Raw genomic sequence first — 18,585 nt, 5'->3', positions numbered from 1 at the left:
CGCCGATCGGGTCCAACAGGCCCCGTGCACCCTGGTCTGGAGCATCTGGCGTGGCAGCCGCCTCGGGCTCTCGTCCACGGCACCGGCGCTCTCAGCTGCGCCGCTAAGTTGTTGCTGAAGCGTTCGGTTCATCTGCTAAACAAACAGAAGGCTCCGCGTGGGCTGCGTTTGCGGGGAAGCCGCTCCCCTCCCGCCTCCCCGGCGCGCTCAGAGCCCGGGCCCGCACGTGCCGCAGGAGCGCGGTCGTGGCAGCAAGCGGGGGCCGCGTGGGGGGCTGCGAACATTGGCTTGAAGGCTGGGCAGCCCGTGCCACGGCCCCGTTTCTGCAGTTGGAGGTCCGAGCCCCTGCCCGGGCTTCTGGGGCGTGCAGCAGAGCGGGTGCCGGACGCCTGCGGGACGCCGTTCGGAGCCGGGATGGGGCAGCTGCAGCGTCGGAGGGCGCTGGGCTGGGTTCTCATTAGCACCTGGAGCCGCCGGGCTGGTGAGTGGAGGTGCTGGAGCTGCTCTGGCTCCGTCTCCCCGCTGAGCCTGCCCCTGGCCTGTTGAAGCCCCACTGTGCCTGGTCCAGGTGTCCGCGTTGGGCTCTGACCCGGGGCCCTGGCGTTTTGCCTCCCGCTCCATCCATGGGATGCAGGAGTTTGTGTCTGTGGTGCTGTAGTGGTGCTCCCTTCCCTCCCCAGAGGTGGCTGCATTTCAAGGGGATGGTGGAGATGCCTCTTGCTATAGGGTGACCCGTGCCTGAGGGGCTAAGACATGCCCAGGCTGAGCTGGGAGAAGAAAGGGCATTGCTTTCAAGGCAGGGGGGCTGCCAAGCAGTGCCCGGGGCACAGAGGGCTGTGCCTCCAAGGAGGGAGGGAGCCACAACTCCATTAGCTGCCTCCTTCCCCGTGTGCTCTTGCTGAATGTCACTGCGGCGAGAGCCAGCAGATCGAATCGGAGCTGGCTGCGGCGCAGCGGAGGCGCTGGGGCAGCCCGCGGGGGGACCCGTTCCTCTGAAGGCAGGATGGGAGGGTCGTGCGTGCCGCAGGGCGTCTCCGCAGGACCCGGGGACAACCAGGTCGCAGTGTTTGCCTGGGCTCCAGCCCTGCCAGGAGCGGGCGGCTGGAGCAGGCAGCCAGCCAAGGGGGACCCCTTGCTCCCTGGCAGGGCCTGGCTGCCCATGCCATGGGCCCCGCTCCTGACTCCGTGCAGCTGGGAGCCTCAAAGCACATCCCCATGCAGGCTCCAGCCGACTTCGTGGCATCCCGGCGCGGTTCGCGGGATGCTGGCTGTGCCCACGGGGTCACAGCCCCGTGCGTGGGGCTTGGGAATGAAGCGGCGCCGCTGCACCCGGTGCCTGCCCGTCAGCTTCGCTGGCGCCGCACTTTGTGCTGCATAATCGGTGTTCCCCCGGCGCGGAGAAGGAGAGCTCCTGGATGAGCCGGGAGGGGCCGTGGCCACCGCGGGCGGAGGGATTGAGGGGGGCGTTTGTTTTCCCTCCTCCTCCCCTCGCTCTGACTCAGCCCTTCCAGGGGGGTTCGCTGGCGAGTGCCAGGCCCCGTCGCATTTGCTGCCGGGGCTGTCAGGAAGACGGATGGCCGCTCCCCGCGCTGTCGGGCTTGATGGAGTTATTTCCCATATGGTCGGGGGATGCACCACGTGCATGCGTGTGTGCGAACATCAGGCCGCTTCGAGGAGGGTCCCCCAAGTCCCGGTGGCAGGGGTGAGGCGTCTCTCTAGGGGCCCCGATCCTGCCAGCAGGCCTGGCCAGGCAGGCTGTGTTCGGGCTGTGGGCAGTCCAGCTGTGCCAGATGCTCATTTCTGGGTGAGGTGCTCCATCACGTGAGAAGGCAGCCACGGGGCTGGGGGGCAGGAGATGCCCCCCCTCCGCCACCCCCTTGCTGGTGCCCTTGGCGGTGTTCCCCGCTCCCCCCGGTGTAGACAATGCACCTGCGTAGCATCGTCCTGCGTGCGCGCAGGCCCTCAGGGCCCACACCTTAGCCTCTGGGCAGGGTCCGGCCCAGAGGCAGCGAGCCCCACCGAGGGGTCACTCAGCGGGGAGCCCTCTCCAGCCACTTGAGCACCGAGCAGAGGCAGCTCTGGAGCGACGGCCAGCCCCCGTGCACTGGAGCGTGGGAAAATCTCCTTTTTCTTGAAAAATAGTGTTTTTCCATGGGGCAGCGGCACTGACAGCTCGTTGGCCACCTGCCCGCCTGCCCCCCCTCCATGCTGGCAGATGCCGAGCCAAGCAGCTCCGCTCCGCTTCGCTCGGGGAGGGCAGGAGTTTCCTGGCGAGTCCTTCCTGAGAAGCGCTTTCGCCTTCGCAACCCGCTGGGGGAAGCAGCGTCCTGGCAGCACGCGGCCTCCCTCGTGGCAGGAGGCCTCTGCGCTCCAGCCGGCCCTCGGCAGCGCCGTGGTCCACCCCAGAGGTGGCTGCATTTCCCCCGGTGCCGGCTCGGGTTTAGCGCATGGTGCCGCCTTGCCGAGCGGTCCCCAGCCCTAAGGGAGAGGTGGCAGGTGCTGACCTGAGTCCTTGCTAGGACGGTCAGGCTTGTGCCGGGCTCTCCTGCAGGAAGGGGCTTCTCCCAGGGGCGCTCAGCCCCTGGCCTGGAGGAGGCGATGGCGGGGGTTATCAGCCCGGCGTGTACTGCTTGTGCCCTCCCCACTGCCCAGCACCCCTGGCTGGCACCACCGTGGCGTGGCTGGGGTGGAGCTGCTCCCTAGCCCCGGTGCATCCCCTGCCCGGGATCCAGCACCGCATCTTCCCCAGCTCAGCTGATGGGGTTGCCATGGCGACTGCCCAGCTGTGTGCCGTAGCGCTCCGGCTCGGCAAAGAGGCTGGTGGCCAGCACGGTGGCGATGCTCCTGCCCCCATCCACCGCTGCCCACGCGCCGCCCGGGCCCCCGCCACCGCCCGCCCTGCGCAGAAGTGAGTCTGGCCGTGCCGGGGCAGAGCCGCGGGCTACGTCACCCCTGGGAGGCGCGGGGAAGGCAAAGTCCCTCTCTGCACGGGGCGACGCTCTGATGCCATTCCCAGCCGTTGCGGTGGGATCGGGCCCTGGACCCCCGCAGGGGCTTTGGGGAGACGCCGCGAGCGACAGCCTGAGCGGTGAGGCATTGCAGGGCCGTGGACAGCAGCTGGGGGGATCAGGGCCTTGCTGGGGGTCACACGGGGCTGGGGGTGCCTCATTGCTTAGGAGCCCACAGCGGTTTGGGGCGAGCCCCACACGAGGCTTGGCCCTGCAAAGGCAGCAGCGCAGGTGCCCCCTTCCTCCCTGCCCTTCTCGAAGGGGTGACGCCGGCAGCTCTCGTCCAAACCCTGCGGTGCCGTTTGCACTGGCCCGGCTTCCCCCCGTGGGGCGCAGATCTCCGGGAACCCGCGATCCTGTTGGTACCGGGATGGAGGCGCCGAGCACGGCCGGTTTCTGCTTAGCATGCTCCTACGGCAGCCGCTCCAGGCACGGACTTCGCTGCCAAGCCCCGGGTCCCCGGGGAACGGCCGGCCTCTGCACAGCCGGGCAGGAGCCAGCACTGCAGGGGAACGCGCCCCGCCTCCCGCCTGGCTGTCTTCCTGCTCCTGGGGATCGGATGCTGCACAGGGCGGCTGCCGGCTCGTGGCAGAGCGAAGCCTTGCTCTGTGGATTGGGGCAGCGCGGCTGGTTCTGGCTCTGGCAGCCCGCCGTGCCTCAGTTTCCCTGCCTCTGGAATGGGGATGGCACCCGGCCTTGGCAGAGCCCTGGGGAAAGCAGGAGGGTGCAGCAGGGAGGGGCGAGCTCGTTGCTTGTGCATTCATCGGCCGGTGAATGAGATGCGACGGGGCTGGCGCGCAACTGGAGCCCCTTTGTGAAGGCAGGGAGGGTGCAGACCCGATACAGCGCCGCCCCCCCCTGGGCACGCGGCTCTGCGGGGCCTATTTGCCACCTTTCAGGTTGCAGGGCATAGGGGAGGACGCCAGGCAGGGGTGGATCTGGGATTTCGAGAAGCGGGGTGCAGTGTATCGTCCCCTTGAACACAACCCCCTGCTTCTCCAGACTGCAAGAAACTGGAAGCTTTCCGTATAAGCTAGGGGCCTATTCAGTGTCAGATCAAAGCAAAAAACAAGTATGACGATGGGAACGTGCATTCATTTGCTGTAGCCTGTATTCTGTATTAAAAACACAAGAAATTAGGTGTCAGAAGCATCAAAAGCGGTTGTTTTTTTAGCCCCACCGTCCTTTGAATTACGTGCTCTCGGAGTCATAAAACAGCCCAACCTTCCCGAGCATCTTCCAGTGCTTCGCTGAGAGCAAGAGGGTCTTGCCCCTCCGCCCAGGGTCAAACCGATGTAGTTGGGGCAGGAGGGGATTTTCCCGCAGGTCAGGATATTGCCTTCCTCAGCAGCAGGGGCACGATCTACCCGGGATCCCTATTAACTACCTTTTACAGAAGCAGGATTTTGGCCTCCGTGGTCCCCCTGCTTCGCCCGTGGCAGGTTCGCGTGGGATGTCTTGTGTCAGGGTTGACAGTAGCTTTGCCAGGAGGTCGGACCCTGGGTTTGTCCGGGCTGGTTTGCACAGGGCTGGTCCTGCCTCAGGCAGGGGTTGGACTCGACGGGGCTTCTGGAGGCCCCTTCCAGCCCCACGGCTCTATGCTTTGATGATTTCCACATTGAATTCATGTTTTTAGCTGGAGTCAAGAGCAGTCTGCAGGGCTGCGATGTAGGAGCTGCAGTGCCAGGAGCAGCGAACAGACAGCAGAAAGGAGAGCTGGATTCATTAAAACCATTTTAAAAAGGGGAGAGAGGCATTAACACCTGCGGAGTGAAGAGTTTAGAAGGAATCAGGTTGACGAGAATGAGCCAGGAAGTGAAGCGACTCCCTCGCTGCTGCTGTCGCTGCCAGGCCTTGGTTTGGGTGCAGCTGCACCCCCGGATCCGCCCTGGGAGCCTGTTGGCCTGGGCTGTTCACAGCACGTGCCGCTGCATTGGGGCTGCGCTCCCGTTGGAGAGCTGCTCGCCAGCATCGCACCTAGCTAGACCCGAGTGCAGAGAAGGCTGGGCGCTGAGGGCAAGCCAGCCCCGTGGCAGCACAGCAGCCAGGATGGCGTGGCTACCCCAGGCGCTGGGCAGGTGTGAGAGCCTCCACGCACCACCCTCGAAGGCTGGACTTGTCCGAGCAGAGCGGAGAGAGGAAGGAAGGCAGGTCTCTGACGGTGCGTCGAGCTCGAGCTCTTCCTTGGCAGCAAACGCCCCGGTGCTGGCACACAGGTGAGCCCTGGGGCTCCCCCGCTGCGGGTCTGGCCTCCGTGCCAGGCAGCCGCTAGCCTTTGGGAGGCTGCCAGCAGCCCCTGCCAGCTCTCCGGCTCGGTTTAGTGCCAGGCTTCTTGGGACCCTGCCTGGTTTCCGGTGCGATTGAAAGGTGGGCAAGGAGCCGTGAGGCTCTGAAGGTGGCCGGGTGCAACCAGAGGTTCCGGGGCTCCTCGCTGGAGGCAGCTTCCCAGGCAAGGGTGGGAGCTTCGCCCCAGCTTCCCTGGCACAGAGGAGGGCACTGTCGCGGGGCTGAGGAGCGCAGGGCACGTGCTGCAGGGAAGGGGCCTGGCTGGGCCTGTTGGGGCCTCCCCAAGTGCTCCGGGGGGGGGCGAGGGGGCTCTTCCCCGGGTGCAAGCTGCAGTGGGCGAGAGGCAGCTGCCTCTCCCTGCAGCAGTGAGACCCTCGCCTTGCCCTCGGTCTGTAGATACCAGCCCCACGTGCAGCACCTCTCCGGACTCCCGTGGATGCCCTGCAGTGGCCAGGACCTGGAGAGAGGATGCGTTGCGTGTCTCTGTTGGACTTGTAGACAGCAGGATGGTTCCCAGCATCCCTGGCCTGGCATTGCCTCCTGCCCCTGGGGGCTGCTGTGTGGGCTGTGGAAATGGAGATGCCCCAGGGCACAGCAGCGCAGGGGCCGTGGGGAGGGAGGTGGCCTGGGGCCAGGCTTGGCTGCAGACGGGCTCTCCAGGTTTGGCTGCTCCAGCCCTGCTCGTTGCATTGCCCTGAGTCAGTCGGAGGCAGCGTGGGCTCCTGGCTGCCTGCGCTGCCAGGAAAGGGGGCACTGCCAGAGATGCTGCCGGGCTCTGGCGCTGGGGACGCCCTTGGCTGTCAAAGTTGTGCTTTCTTTGTTGAGGTTTTAGAGGGCATCGGGGCTCAGGCCTCGCAGCAGCTGGAGCAGAGGGTCGGGGCTGGGGGAGCTGCTGGAGGAGGCTGCTGGGCCTGCGGAGGTGTGAGGGGGCCTGGAGGAGATGCTGCTGGGGTTTGCTAGGAGAAGCCGTGGGTGCGTGTATGTGTGCATGGATGTGTGGGTGCAGTCCATGGACTGCGTAGGCATGTGCATGGGTGTGTGTGTACGCAGTCCATGGGATGTGCATGGGTGTGTGTGTGTGCAAGTCCATGGAGCGTGTACCCATGGGCATAAGTGTGTGCAGTTCATGGGGTGTGCATCTGTGTGCACATGCTGCGCATGTGTGCTCATGTATGCATATGTGTGCAGTCCATGGGAGTGTGTGCGCGCAGTTCACGGGCTGTACGTGTGTGTGCACATGCAGTCCATGCAGCGTGTACATGTGCAGTCCATGGAGTGAGCAGGCATGTGCGTGGGTGTGTGCGTGCAGATCATGGTGGGGTGCACATGTGTGTATGTGTTCAGTCCATAGAGTGTGCAAGCATGTGCATGGGTGTGTGTGTGTACAGTTCATGGAGTGTGCATGTGAGCTTGTGTGTATGCAGTCCATGAAGTGTGCATACATGTGCATGGGTGTGAGCGTGCGTGCAGTTAGCACGTGGGGCGTGCGAGCCAGAGCCTGGACGCAGGGGGCACTCTGGCGAGCTGAGGTCTTGCACTGACTGGCTCACGGCCCCGGGGACGGCGTGTCCGTGGGCTGCAGGTGCCACCCTAGGAAGGCAGCGTGTCGGACTACCCCTCCTCGGGCCGTGCCATCCTGCCGCTACCCTGGGCGTGGGGCACCAGGCAAGCGCCCTCATTCCCCCTTCTCTCTCCCTCCTAGAGCTCCTCGGATCCGCGAAGAAAGTCAACGTCAACTTCCAGGACACCGATGGGTGAGTGCCTGTCCCGGAGCCATGGTTGGGGGCAGCGCTGTCAGCCTGGGGCGAGGGGCAGCATCTAATGCCCCATCTTGCTGGCACCTGAGTGGGTCTCGGGGCAGGCTCTTGCCCCACGGGTTTTTCTCGCTGGCTGATGAGGAGCGAGATCCCGGGCGCCTCCCGGATGGATGCACGGACAGGACCGTTGCAATGGCAGACACCAGACCTCGCTGGGAGCAGGAGCCGCAGCGGGCCGGCGCTTCCCCCACCACGTGCCAGCCGCAGAGCCGCGGATTAGCCGTGTCTGCCGCAGGCCTCCCGGGCGCTGCGATTAAAGATGAGCTGCACTACAGCGTGCCGGCTGGGGGCTCGTGGCTCACCTGCCCCGCTTCTCCCGGGTCCACCGGGGTCTCTGCCCCGTGGTGTGGACCGCTGAGCAGCGAGCCCTTCTCCCACCAACACGGGCCTGCGTTTCCCCTGGGGGGCTACCCCGGCTCTTCCCCGTCGGCTCTGGCAGGAGGGCAGTCGATGCCCGCAGGCAGCACAGCCCGCCTGGGATTAGGATGCTTCCAGGAGACAGCCACGGATGGTGACGGGGCTGTGGCCAGCGGGCACCGAGGTGGATCTGCTCTCACGCGGCCACGCGCCAGTGCTCTGGGCACGGAGGCTGCCGGCATAGGGTCTGCCGTCACCACCAGCTCCGGAGGCACGTGGCCGGCCCCAGCCTCGGCCAGAGCAGCTGGAGAACTGGGTCACGAGGGGGAGGGGGGTCTGCAGTTCACCGGCGGCCTCCCTCCCTCCCTCTGTCGCCTGCCGATCGTCCCTCGCTCGGAGCCCTGCGGCACGTGTGGCCCCGATCCAGGCTGGACCGCAGCCCGGCTCCCGGCCTCGCCCCGCGGGCATCCCCCTGCCCGTGGCGGGGCCGGGCTCTGCCGGGCTGCATCTCCTTTGGGGCCGGGAGGCTTGGAGCATCCCACTCGGGTGAGCGTCTCCAGGGGCTTAGCTGGGATCACGCAGCTGGGTTTCCCACGACACTTGACTCCCAAGTTCTCCTTGGAGAAGGCTCCCAGGATTGCCCAGAGCTGTGGGGCTTGGCTGGGGAAGCCTCTCCCCGGCAGAGATCCCTCAGGGCAGGTTGAATACAGCCATGCATGGCAGAGCGAATGCCACGTCCGCCCTCCTTGCTCCGCTCTGTTTCTCCCGGTCTCGATCCCTGCGGCGCGTGGCGCGGTCCGGTGCATCAGCTCGGTGTAGTGCATCTCTGCAAGGCTGCCGGGGAAGGGGACTGGGGTCCCCCAGGCTGCTTCGGGGACGGGCGCGGGCCCAGCAAGCAAAGAGCTGCAAGGGCAAAAGCTGCAAGAGGGGCCCGCCAGGCAGGGATGGGGGCTCGCCACGGGGCATTGCTCCAGCGCCCTGTGCTGTGCCAGGGAGATGCCCACCGGCCTGGCCAGGGGAGCCCCTGCTTCACCGTGTGCTTTGCACCCCCAGGTTCTCCGCCCTGCACCATGCAGCCCTCAATGGCAACACGGAGCTCATCTCGCTGCTGCTGGAAGCTCAGGCCGCCGTGGACATTAAGGACAACAAAGGTGAGAGCGAGGCGGGGGCTAGCGTGCAGCCCAGAGGTTCGGGGGCCTGCAGCTTGAGCTGGGGAGCCAGACCCTGCCTGGGCTGTGAGTGTCTTCCAGGGCACCGCGGACAGTGGAGCTGAACGCCTCATCCGCTCTGGGTGGGGTGGTCCAGCCCAGACCCACATCCCCTGGCACCTGGACATTGCACCGGCCAGGAGCTGGCCGGACGCGGTGCCCCCCACTCAGCCGGGCGCTGCCTCTGCCCCGCAGGGATGCGGCCCCTGCACTACGCCGCCTGGCAGGGCAAGAAGGAGCCGATGAAGATGGTGCTGAAGGCAGGGTCAGCCGTGAATGCCCAGTCGGACGAGGGCCAGATCCCCCTGCATCTGGCAGCCCAGCATGGGCACTACGACGTGGTATGGGGGGTGCAGGGGCCCTGATCGCTGCTTCGTGGCACTGAGCTGCTGTCTGCATGATGGGGTGGGGGGCATGTGGCTGCTTGAGCCTCAAGGGTACCTGGGTCCGGACCCTCCTACCCCGTGCATGGGGGCTCTGGACCTCTCCTCATCTCACCATGGCAGCTCCACGGGCGTGCTTGGCCCTTCCCGGGTGCCCGTTTGCCACGGGGCATAGTGTGTGCAAGGCACAGGAGGGTTTGGGTGGGGACAGCAGGGCCAGTTGCTCAGGAGTTCACCCTCCACCCCTCCGGGAGCATCGTGCTGAGCCAGTCTGGTCTCTCCCAGTCTGAGATGCTGCTGCAGCACCAGTCCAACCCCTGCATCGTGGACAACTCTGGCAAGACGCCGCTGGACTTGGCTTGCGAGTTTGGCCGTGTCGGGGTAAGTCCTCCCAGGCCCCACGAGGCAAGGCCGGGTACTCCCAGGCACTGGGTGGCCGGGAGGAGACTCTGGGGGTGCCCGATGTTGCACCATGCTTGGGGGCAAAGCCCCTCCGACCAGTCCCCTGCACAATGCGGGCTCCAGCGCCGGTCCCCACGTCTCCACTTGCTCCATGTTGCTGCCCCAGGTGGTGCAGCTGCTGCTGAACAGCAACATGTGTGCGGCGCTGCTGGAGCCCAAGCCAGGGGATGCCACCGACCCCAATGGCACCAGCCCCCTGCACCTGGCAGCCAAGAATGGGCACATTGACATCATCAGGTGAGCATCACGGGGGCTGGACCCGAACAAATAGTCACGGTGGGAGGGAGCATCCTCCTGCTGGGACTGCTCTGCCGGGCTGTGGGCACTGGCGGAGCAGGGGGCTCTAAGCTGGGCTGCAGGTGAGGAGTGAGGGGCCGTCTTGCTCAGCCGGCCCCTGCTGCGCCCGCAGGCTGCTGCTGCAGGCGGGCATCGACATCAACCGGCAGACCAAGGCGGGCACGGCCCTGCACGAGGCGGCTCTGTGCGGCAAGACCGACGTGGTGCGGCTCCTGCTGGATGTAAGGGCCCTCGCAGCTCTGCTGGGGTCAGGGGGCATGGGCAGACCTGGCTGCAGGGGCAGGGGCTGGTAGTGCACACTCTGGTGTCACTGTGCATGCCCCGAGCGTGTGGCATCCCCCGAGCATGTGCCAGCCTGTGCCCCATCTGTGTGCATGCTCTGAGCGTGTGCTTAGCCCCGTGCCCCATTTCTGTGCATTCCCTGAGCATGTGCCATCCCCATCTCTGTGCATCCCCCGAACGTGTGCCATCTCCTTCTCTGTGCATCCCTCGAGCTAGTGCCATCTCCATCTCTGTGCATCCTCCGCGTGTGCCAGCCCATGCCCGCTCTCTGTGCATCCCCCGAGCGTGTGCCATCCCCATCTCTGTGCATCCCTCAAGCGTGTGCCATCTCCATCTCTGTGCGTCCTCCGAGTGTGTGCCAGCCCATGCCCCCTCTCTGTGCATCCCCTGAGCGTGTACCAGCCCCCTTGAATGCTGGGCAGGTGCTTGGGGCTGCATCCTGCTGTGTATGCCAGCTCTGGGCCCCATGCCCCTGCCTGTGCCCTGCAGAGCGGGATCAATGCCCACGTCAGGAACACGTACAACCAGACGGCGCTGGACATCGTCAACCAGTTCACTGCCACCCAGGCCAGCAAGGAGATCAAGCAGATGCTGCGAGGTGCGAAGCCCCCCAGCCCCTTCCCATGGAGGTGCAGGACCAAAGGGGAGGGGAACGTGCGCCGTTGCTTGAGGTCAGGCAGGGGCTGCCCCCGGGAGCCAGCTTGGCCCCTACAAGGAGCATGTGAGACAGGGCAGGGGGGCTCCTGGTCTCCGATGCTCTCTCCAGGTTGCGAAGAGGACGCAGGCCGATGACTTGAAGTTGGAGCAAAGCAAGTTTAGGTTGGAGATCAGGGAACACTTTGCTGTCAGAGCAGGGAGGCTGTGGGATGGACGTCGGGGCAGCGGGGACTCTCCATCACTGCAGGGGCTCAAGGGGAGGGTGGGCAGCCGCTGGTCGGGGATGATCCAGGTGTAGCTATACCTGATCCAGGTGTAGCTATGGGGGTTTCTGGGCTCTGCTGCTTGCCCCCCCATTTCTGCTCCATGTGTCAGGGGGTTTATAAGCCTCCCCCAGAGGCACCGGGTGCCAGGCTGGGCATAGGGCTGTGCCAGCGCTCCTCCTGGGACCCAAACCTGGAGGGTCCTGGCTGGAGGGTCTTGTCCCTGCGCTCAGGCTCAGACCGATGCTGCACTGTGGGCAGGAAGGGATTTCCCTCCTGGTTAACTGGTCCAGACTAGGGGGGTTGCCTTCCTCTGCAGCGGGGGCACGGTCTTGGCCTCGGGGCTCTGGAGTGTGTATTAAAACAACCTGGCATAGATAGGACATTGCTGCCGCGGTCCCCGCAGCAGGCTGGGGTGTGAGGTCTGTTGTGTCAGGGTTGACGGTCGTCTTCGGTAGAGTTTAGATGCTGGATGTACGGACGGGGCTGATCCTGCCTGAGGCAGGGCTTGGACCAGATGCCCCCAGAGCCCCCTCCCAGCCCCACGTCCCTGCGACTCCAACTCTGTCCCGCAGACGCCTCGGCCGCGCTGCAGGTCCGGGCCGTCAAGGATTACTGCAACAACTACGACCTGACCAGCCTGAACGTGAAGGCCGGCGACGTCATCACCGTGAGTGTGGGGGTGTGGGGGCGCGGGAGGCAGCCGGAGGGGGAGCGGTGCAGGCCAGGTGCCCACCCCCCCGGTCCCTGGTACCGGGGCCTGGGGGACGCTCTGCCGCTGGGCTGGGAGTCCCAGGCTAGAGGCTCCTGGGCTCAGCCCCGGCGCTGCCCCACGCCCCCGTGCCTTTGTGGCCTGCAGGTGCTGGAGCAGCACGCGGACGGGCGGTGGAAGGGCTGCATCCACGACAACCGGACCGGCAACGACCGCGTGGGCTACTTCCCGTCCAGCCTCGTCGAAGCCATCAGCAAGCGAACAGGCAAATGCCCGTCTGCTGCCCGGCGCAGTGCGGGGCTTGGTGGGGAGGAGGGCCACGGCTGTGCCTCCGGACGGGGCCACGAGCCTGGGAGCTGCTTTTGGAGAGGGGAGAGAGACCCGTGGACAGCGGTGTGGTGGGCCATGCGCCAGGGTCTTGCGGGCCAAGCTGGAGCTGGCTGCCCCTTGCTGGGGGTTGCCCCAGGGGGCTGAGATGGGGCGCGAGGCGCATCCCCCTCCCTGCGCCGTCTGTGGGCACTGCTGCCAGTCTGGGCCGTGGGCTGCGTGGGTGGACGGTGCTGAGCAGAGGGATTGGTGCCGCGCGCGGGCTGGAGGGGCTCGGTGCCCGTGGTTGTGCAGAGGGGGCAGCGAGAGGCGGGAAAGCCCCCGTGAGTGCGGTGGCCGTGGCCGGCTGAGCCCACGTCTGTGTCCATGTGGACGGGGTCACGTTGGCGAGCCACCGGTCTCTGCTGGCTGGTCCTGCTCTGTCCCCATCCCACCGCCTCCGAGGCATCCTTGCACCCTGAAGGCAGCTCCTGCAAGCAGCCCGTCTGGGCCGTGGTGTCGGTCTGTCCCCGTGCACGCACGAGCATCCTCCGTGTCTGGGGGCTGGGGTCTCCATGCAGCACCCGGCGACCCTCTCCTGTGCCCACCCCCTCATCCCCACCTTCCTCCCTCTCCCCACACCAGACCCTGCCCACATGCCCTATCCTCCATGATTCCCCGGGGAGCCGTGGCTGTCCCGGTGGCTGGGGCACAGGGACTCTGGTGCGTGGCACGTCGCCGTCATGGGGCTGCCCTGGTCCTGGCTCTGCGAGCCAACATCTTGGGGGCGCGAGTTCTGCGTGGTGCACGGGAGACACGGTCGCAGCGGGGACGGACGCCTCTGGCCATGCCCAGCTCAGCCAGGCCAGGCATCTAGCGCCCGCGTCTGCGATGGGCGCCGGAGCTCGGGGTGCACAGGGAGCGCTGCGCAGGCTGGAGCCCGGGCGCCCCCTCCGCTCTCCGGCCCCGCACATCCCCAGGGCGCACGGCGGCTCCTTCCCGGAGCATCGGCTGTGTCAGTCTGAGCGTGGCGGGAGGGCTGGTGCAACGAGAGCTTTCCAAGGTGGCTATCGATCCATCGGTGGATGGGAACGCTGCCCTGGCCGGCCCCGCGGCGCGGTCGGGCAGGCCGAGCGCCGGTCTGTCTGGCTTCCTCGGAGGCCGTTGCCGGAAACGGCAGCTGCTAAATTGGGCCTGAAGCGACCCAGGGACGCAGGTGGCCTGCCCTCGCTTGGCACGTGGAGAGGCGCGGGAGAGGATTGGGGCCGAGAGCCGCGTCCCCTGGGCACGGGGCCCTTCTGCAGAGGGACGAGCCGGCCTGGGGAGCGTGGGGGGTTGCTCCCTGGCCGGGACAGGCTCGGTCGGTCGCGTGGCAGGCGTCTCTGGTACCGGAGGAAGCTGCTCCAGCCTGGCTCCGTGTTGGGGGCACCTGGGCTCTCATCCCGGCGGGATTGGGGCACATTGGGCCGGCGGGGATCCCTGGTGAAGTCGCTGTTCCAGGTGCAGGGAGCCGCAGGGTCTGGGCCACGGTCTCTGCCCCGTGCCCGGGAGCTGCAGGGCGCGGGGCTCCAGAGCATGGCCCGCGGAGCCGGTCCGTGTTAGGGGCCTTTGTTCGGTGCCAGCGGGTGCTGGTAATGAACATCAGCCGGCCCTCCCGCTCCCCCAGGGTTGGCCGTGGCTGGGGTGTCTCCCCCGGGGCAGCGTCCGTGGCCTGCTCTCATTGCTCCCGGTCTGGCCCGGAGCCTGTGTGCTGCACGCGGAGCGGGGAGAGAGGCGATCCCAGGCCAGGGCCCCCCCAGGGCTGCCCTGAGGCTGCGTTCGGGCCCCCGCTGGGCTTGGCTCGGCTTTGCTTTTGGTTGCCCGTGTTGTGCGCGGCTGGCTCTGAGCGCGGCCCCGGAGCCCTTTCATTTTGTCTCTTGTTATGTTTCTGTTATCAGGTTCATGGGAAACGGTAACCATTAGCCAGCACTATCAAACGATCCCGCTCCCGGGCCCCGGGGCAGCTGTGCTTAATGGCGACGCCTCGGCCCATCCGCTCCATCTCCTGCCTCCACCTCCACCTCCTCCATCACATTCCCATCAGCCTCTTTTCAGTTCCTTTGGCTATCACAGGCTGCCCCATAGCCCTGCGGGGGAGCGGCACTGTGGACAAGGTAGTTTGCGGCTCGCTTCATTGCTTTCCTTTACGTTGGGTTTTGGTGGGCCTGGCCGGCTTGGGTTTTTTTCCGTTTGGCTTCTTCCTTCCCTTTGCTTCAGTGTGCAGGTGTGTGTGGGCGTGTGTGCGTGTGTGCATGTGAGCAGGCATGTGTATGTGTGTAGGCGCATGTGTATGTGCATGGGAGCAGGGGTACGTGCATGTGCAAACGTGCGTGTGTGTGAGCAGGTGTGTGTGCGCGTGCAAGCAGGCGTGCGTGTGCATATGAGCAGGGGTGTGTGCGTGCAAGCGTCTGTGTGCAGGTGTGTGTGTGTGCATGTCAGCAGGTGTGTGTATGTGTGAGCAGGGGTGTGCGTGCGTGCAAGCATTTGTATGTGTTTGCATGTGAGCAGGCATATATGTGTGTATACATGCGAGCAGGTATATATGTGTGTGTGCAAGCGTGTGTGTGTGTATGTGTGAACTGGCATATGTGTGTGTGCAAGCATGTGTGTGTGGAGGTGTGTATGTGTACGTGTGAACTGGCATATGTGTGTGTGCGAGCATGAGTGCATGTGAGCAGGCACATATGTGTACACACATGCAAGCAGGTATATACGTGTGTGCAGACGTGTGCATGTGAGCAAGGGTGCATGTGTGCAAGCATGTGTGTGTGACTGTGCGCATGCATGCAAGCGTGCTTGTGGGGATGTTTACATATGAGTAGGGGTATGCGTGTGCATATGTGTGACTGCACATGTGTGCAAGTGTTTGCACATAGGGGTGTGTGCAAGCAGGTGTGTGTGGGCACGTGCGTATGTATGTATGTACATGAGCATGTGTGTGCACATGTGTAACCAGGCATGTCTGTGCAAGTGTGTGTGAGCATGCATTCATCCAAGCACATGTGTGTGCAAGCAGGTGTGTACAGCCTCCCTCCCTGCTTCCCTCCCTAGAACTGCCCTAGCATGAGTGCGGCACATGGACCTGCCCCAGCGTGAGGGTGGGCCTGGGGGTTGCTGCCTGCCCCCCCTCTCCCCCATGCACACCCCCCCCCCACGTGCACACACACACACACACACACACACACACAGCCGACTGTGCAGCGGGAAGGCTCCAGGCAGGGCCGGGACAGCAGCCCGGGGCCAGGAGCCCCGTCGAGTGCCGTGCTGGCAAGGGAAGGACGCCGGGGACGCTGAGAGCAGGGTGCCACCCCCCACGGCTCCTCCTGGCACTTGGACTTGCCGCCCCGGTACCTGGTGCCAAGGGGGTCAGGTGCACGCGGGGGGCTCAGAGCGGGGCAGGGGGAATCCCTCCCCAGGAGCAGGGAAGGGGCCCGGGGCGACTGGGACCCCGGCGCAGGGCTGCGGTGCTGCCCGAGGCGGTGGCTCCCAGCCTGTGCAGCTTCCCCCGTGCTGGCGCGGCTCTGGCTGCGCACCCTGTCCGGCTGTGGGGCTGCGTCTCGCCGGGGCTTGGCCCTGAGCGGATCCTGGTGACTGGGGTGAAGCCGGGGCTGGGAGCCAGGGCTCTGCCCCCGGGGGACCCGGGCCCACACGTGTCTCCTGCCCCCACTGTGGCCCAGGTGCCCCATCTCTCATCCTCCCCCATGCCTCGGCTGCATTGTCTGCTCGGCACTTGCAGCGTAACGAGTGTGACGGGTCTCAGGCCAGGCGGGGACGGCGCATACAGCGGAGGGTGCGCGCATCCTGGGCCCTGCGTTGCCTCCTGGCGCAGGGAGGGTCAGCCGCATCCTGGCTCATTAGCGGCGCGGTCGTCCGTCTCCTGCTCTCGGCTCCGTGGCAGATTTATCACCCTGCGGCCTAACGAGAGCTGTTAACGAAGAGCGATGGCCTCTGCAGTGACACCTCCCGGCTGTGCTGGCGGGGCTGCGCGGGGCGTCAGGCAGACCTCCAGCCCCGATGGGCACCGCTACCCCAGCCCCAAGAGGGCCCAAAGGGCAGGCTGGGTTTGGTCCTTGCTGCCCCGCTGCAGGGCCCAGCCCGCCGGGACGCTGGGGCTCGGGCTCCTCCAGGAGCCAGCTCTTGAAACGGCTGTCGGGCATCCTTGGAGGGCTGGATGCAGGTGATGCTGCTGGGTGCAGGAGCCCAGGGACGTGCCCAGCCAAGGGTGCAGCCCATCCCTGTCCCCCCAGCGCTGCAGAGGGGCTTTTTCTTTCTCCAGGGCTAGAAATGGAGCGAGGCGCCTGCGGCCTGGTGCAAGGGAATCCGGAGCCTGCGGGTTTCTGTGTAAATGCAACGCGCGGGCTCCCCCTGCCGGTCCCGGCGCATCCCCGAGCACCACGGAGGAGCCCGGTCCTGCTCCACCTGCAGCCTGTGCTAGTGATGGAGGGGTGGGAGGTGTTGGCAGCTCCACTGTGGCATCCTCCGTGGCTCGCTGCAGGGCAGCGGGGCCCTTGGGGTCACAGCCAGGCGGGCTTTTGTCCGTGTTCTTGCCCACAGCCCATCACCACGGCCTTGCAGCCCCTAACTTGGAGCCTTTGGCTATACCAAGCCCCAGCGAGGCGGCTACAGCCCACCCTGGAGTGCCGTGAAGGAGCCACGTGTCCTCAGAGCTCTGGGCTGCCGGGGGCATCGGGCTGCGCCCGGCAGGTCCACGGGCTCGGGAGGGCACAAGGCAGACGCTGCAGGGTCCAGGCACAGCCGCGGCTCTCGCCACGTGCCTGCCTTTGCCTGTGCCCATCCCTGCTTAGCGTGGGGGGCTGGCGCGCAGCTGTGCTAACTAGCCTGCCTGCAGCATGGCGTGGAGGCGGCTGCACGGCCCGCGGTTTCGGGTGACCCGATGCAGTGGGGTTGCTGCCTACACGTGGCTCGGGCCCTCCGTGCTTGGATTTGCTGCTGGCGTGGGTGGGAGGCGATGACAGCCTCGTCCTGGGGGCGGGAGATGAGACCCAGGGAATCTGCGCCGTGGTGGGCACCTGGCTTGGGGCTGGGGCAGTGCGGCCCCAGGTCTGGAGACAGAGATCAGGGCTGCCACTATCCTTGCTATCCCAGCTCCGTGCCCGGCTGAGCCGTTGCTCCAGTGGGGATAGTCTGGGCACAGCCAGGTCCCGTTGCTGCTGTTGGAAAGCACCCGCCGGGAGCTGCGATGCAGCCGGTGCAGGGCTGCCTGGGTGGGGAAGCCATGCGGCATGGCACGGCACGGCAGGGTGCCCCCAGGCTGAGCGGTGCCCGCTGACTCCAGCGTGGCGGGACGTGGCGATAGCGCAGGGCTGTGGTGGCTGCACCAGGGCTGAGCTATGGGACCAAAAGCTCCTTGCACTCCTTGCACAGGGGCGTGCAAGCCCCAGCAACACCCCCACGTGTCCCCAGAGGTGCAAGGGTAGGCATCACATGGGCCGTGCCCAGCGGTCATAGCTGCTACGTGCCCGGCAGTCTCTGGTGCGGTGCCTCTGGCTGGGGAGAAGCCCGTGGCTGGTGGTACCTGCCCGCCCCAGCTGCAGGGGAGCTCCAGGCCCGGGAGGGGTCTTCTTGCTGGGGCAGTGCTGCCTCCTCCCCTCCCATGGCCAGCAGGGCCTGTGCTGGGGGGCACGGGGGCTCGGTGTGATGCCCAGCCCGGGGGGGTCACGCCGTGCCGCCCTGATGCTAGCCGGCAGTGCCACCCTGCTCCTGCACCCCTCCTCCTGGTCCCGCTCACCACCTCTGCTTTGCTCCACCAGGTTCGCGCGGGTCCGACATGAGCCCATCCCACCTGTCGCCCTCGCAAGGCGGGTCACCAGCCACGCCGGCGCCAGCCGAGGAGATCTGGGTGCTGCGGAAACCCTTTGCAGGTATTTGCCATGTGCACGTGCGTGGGGGAATGCACGCCCAGTGACGCTGCAGTGCCCGCTGTCAGCAAACGTACAACCCCGGCCAGCCAGGACTGTGTGATGCAGTCGTGCAGCAGCACACCTGTCCGTGCACAATGCACCGGTGCCGTCCGGGCCCTGTACGGCAGGGCGATGCCTTGCTTAGCACCCGCGTCTGACTCTCCCTTCCCCTTGGCAGGTGGCGACCGCAGCAGCCTGGGCAGCACCGGCAGCGTGGCCAGCGCACGGAGCTCGGGCAGCGGGCAGAGCGCGGGCAGCGGGGGTCATGCCTTGCACGCCGGCTCAGAAGGGGTCAAGGTAAGGGGCAGCACAGCTCCTGGGCAAGCTGGCACGGGCGGCATCGGGGTCTCCATCACCGGGGCATCCCCATGCAGCGCTCTACCCCATTCTGGGGTGGGAGCATGGCTGGGATCCTCCGACTGACCCCTTGACGGCGCGGCTGGGCCTGGGGCCGGTCCCCCTCCCCTCCCAGCTGCAGGGCAGCTCCTTGGGCCGGTGCCCAGCCGAGCACATCTCCATGGAAACGCCAAACCGGAGCCCAGCCGATCCTCCCGTCCCTGCGTGGCTGGCACGGCGGGCAGTGCCCC

General features: G+C 66.3%; 1 protein-coding gene across 1 annotated transcript in view; it reads left to right on the top strand.

The window, feature by feature from the left end:
- Positions 1 to 18,585, top strand: part of CASKIN1 (CASK interacting protein 1) — a gene marked incomplete at its 3' end in the record, with an annotated part of 44,789 nt that overhangs the window by 21,709 nt on the left and 4,495 nt on the right. Inside the window, exons 2-13 of the mRNA XM_025208228.1 lie at positions 6,997 to 7,048; positions 8,522 to 8,619; positions 8,872 to 9,017; positions 9,345 to 9,440; positions 9,628 to 9,758; positions 9,931 to 10,039; positions 10,590 to 10,698; positions 11,596 to 11,690; positions 11,880 to 11,997; positions 13,976 to 14,191; positions 17,849 to 17,959; positions 18,174 to 18,295. Of these exons, the coding sequence (XP_025064013.1) occupies positions 8,874 to 9,017; positions 9,345 to 9,440; positions 9,628 to 9,758; positions 9,931 to 10,039; positions 10,590 to 10,698; positions 11,596 to 11,690; positions 11,880 to 11,997; positions 13,976 to 14,191; positions 17,849 to 17,959; positions 18,174 to 18,295 (1,251 nt within the window). The remainder of the gene's footprint in view (positions 1 to 6,996; positions 7,049 to 8,521; positions 8,620 to 8,871; positions 9,018 to 9,344; positions 9,441 to 9,627; positions 9,759 to 9,930; positions 10,040 to 10,589; positions 10,699 to 11,595; positions 11,691 to 11,879; positions 11,998 to 13,975; positions 14,192 to 17,848; positions 17,960 to 18,173; positions 18,296 to 18,585) is intronic.

Source organism: Alligator sinensis, unplaced genomic scaffold (assembly GCF_000455745.1).
Source record: "Alligator sinensis unplaced genomic scaffold, ASM45574v1 scaffold1164_1, whole genome shotgun sequence".
Taxonomy (NCBI): Eukaryota; Metazoa; Chordata; order Crocodylia; family Alligatoridae; genus Alligator; species Alligator sinensis.
The sequence above is the reverse complement of the archived record's forward strand: the minus strand, read 5'-3'. Positions and strand labels throughout refer to the sequence as shown.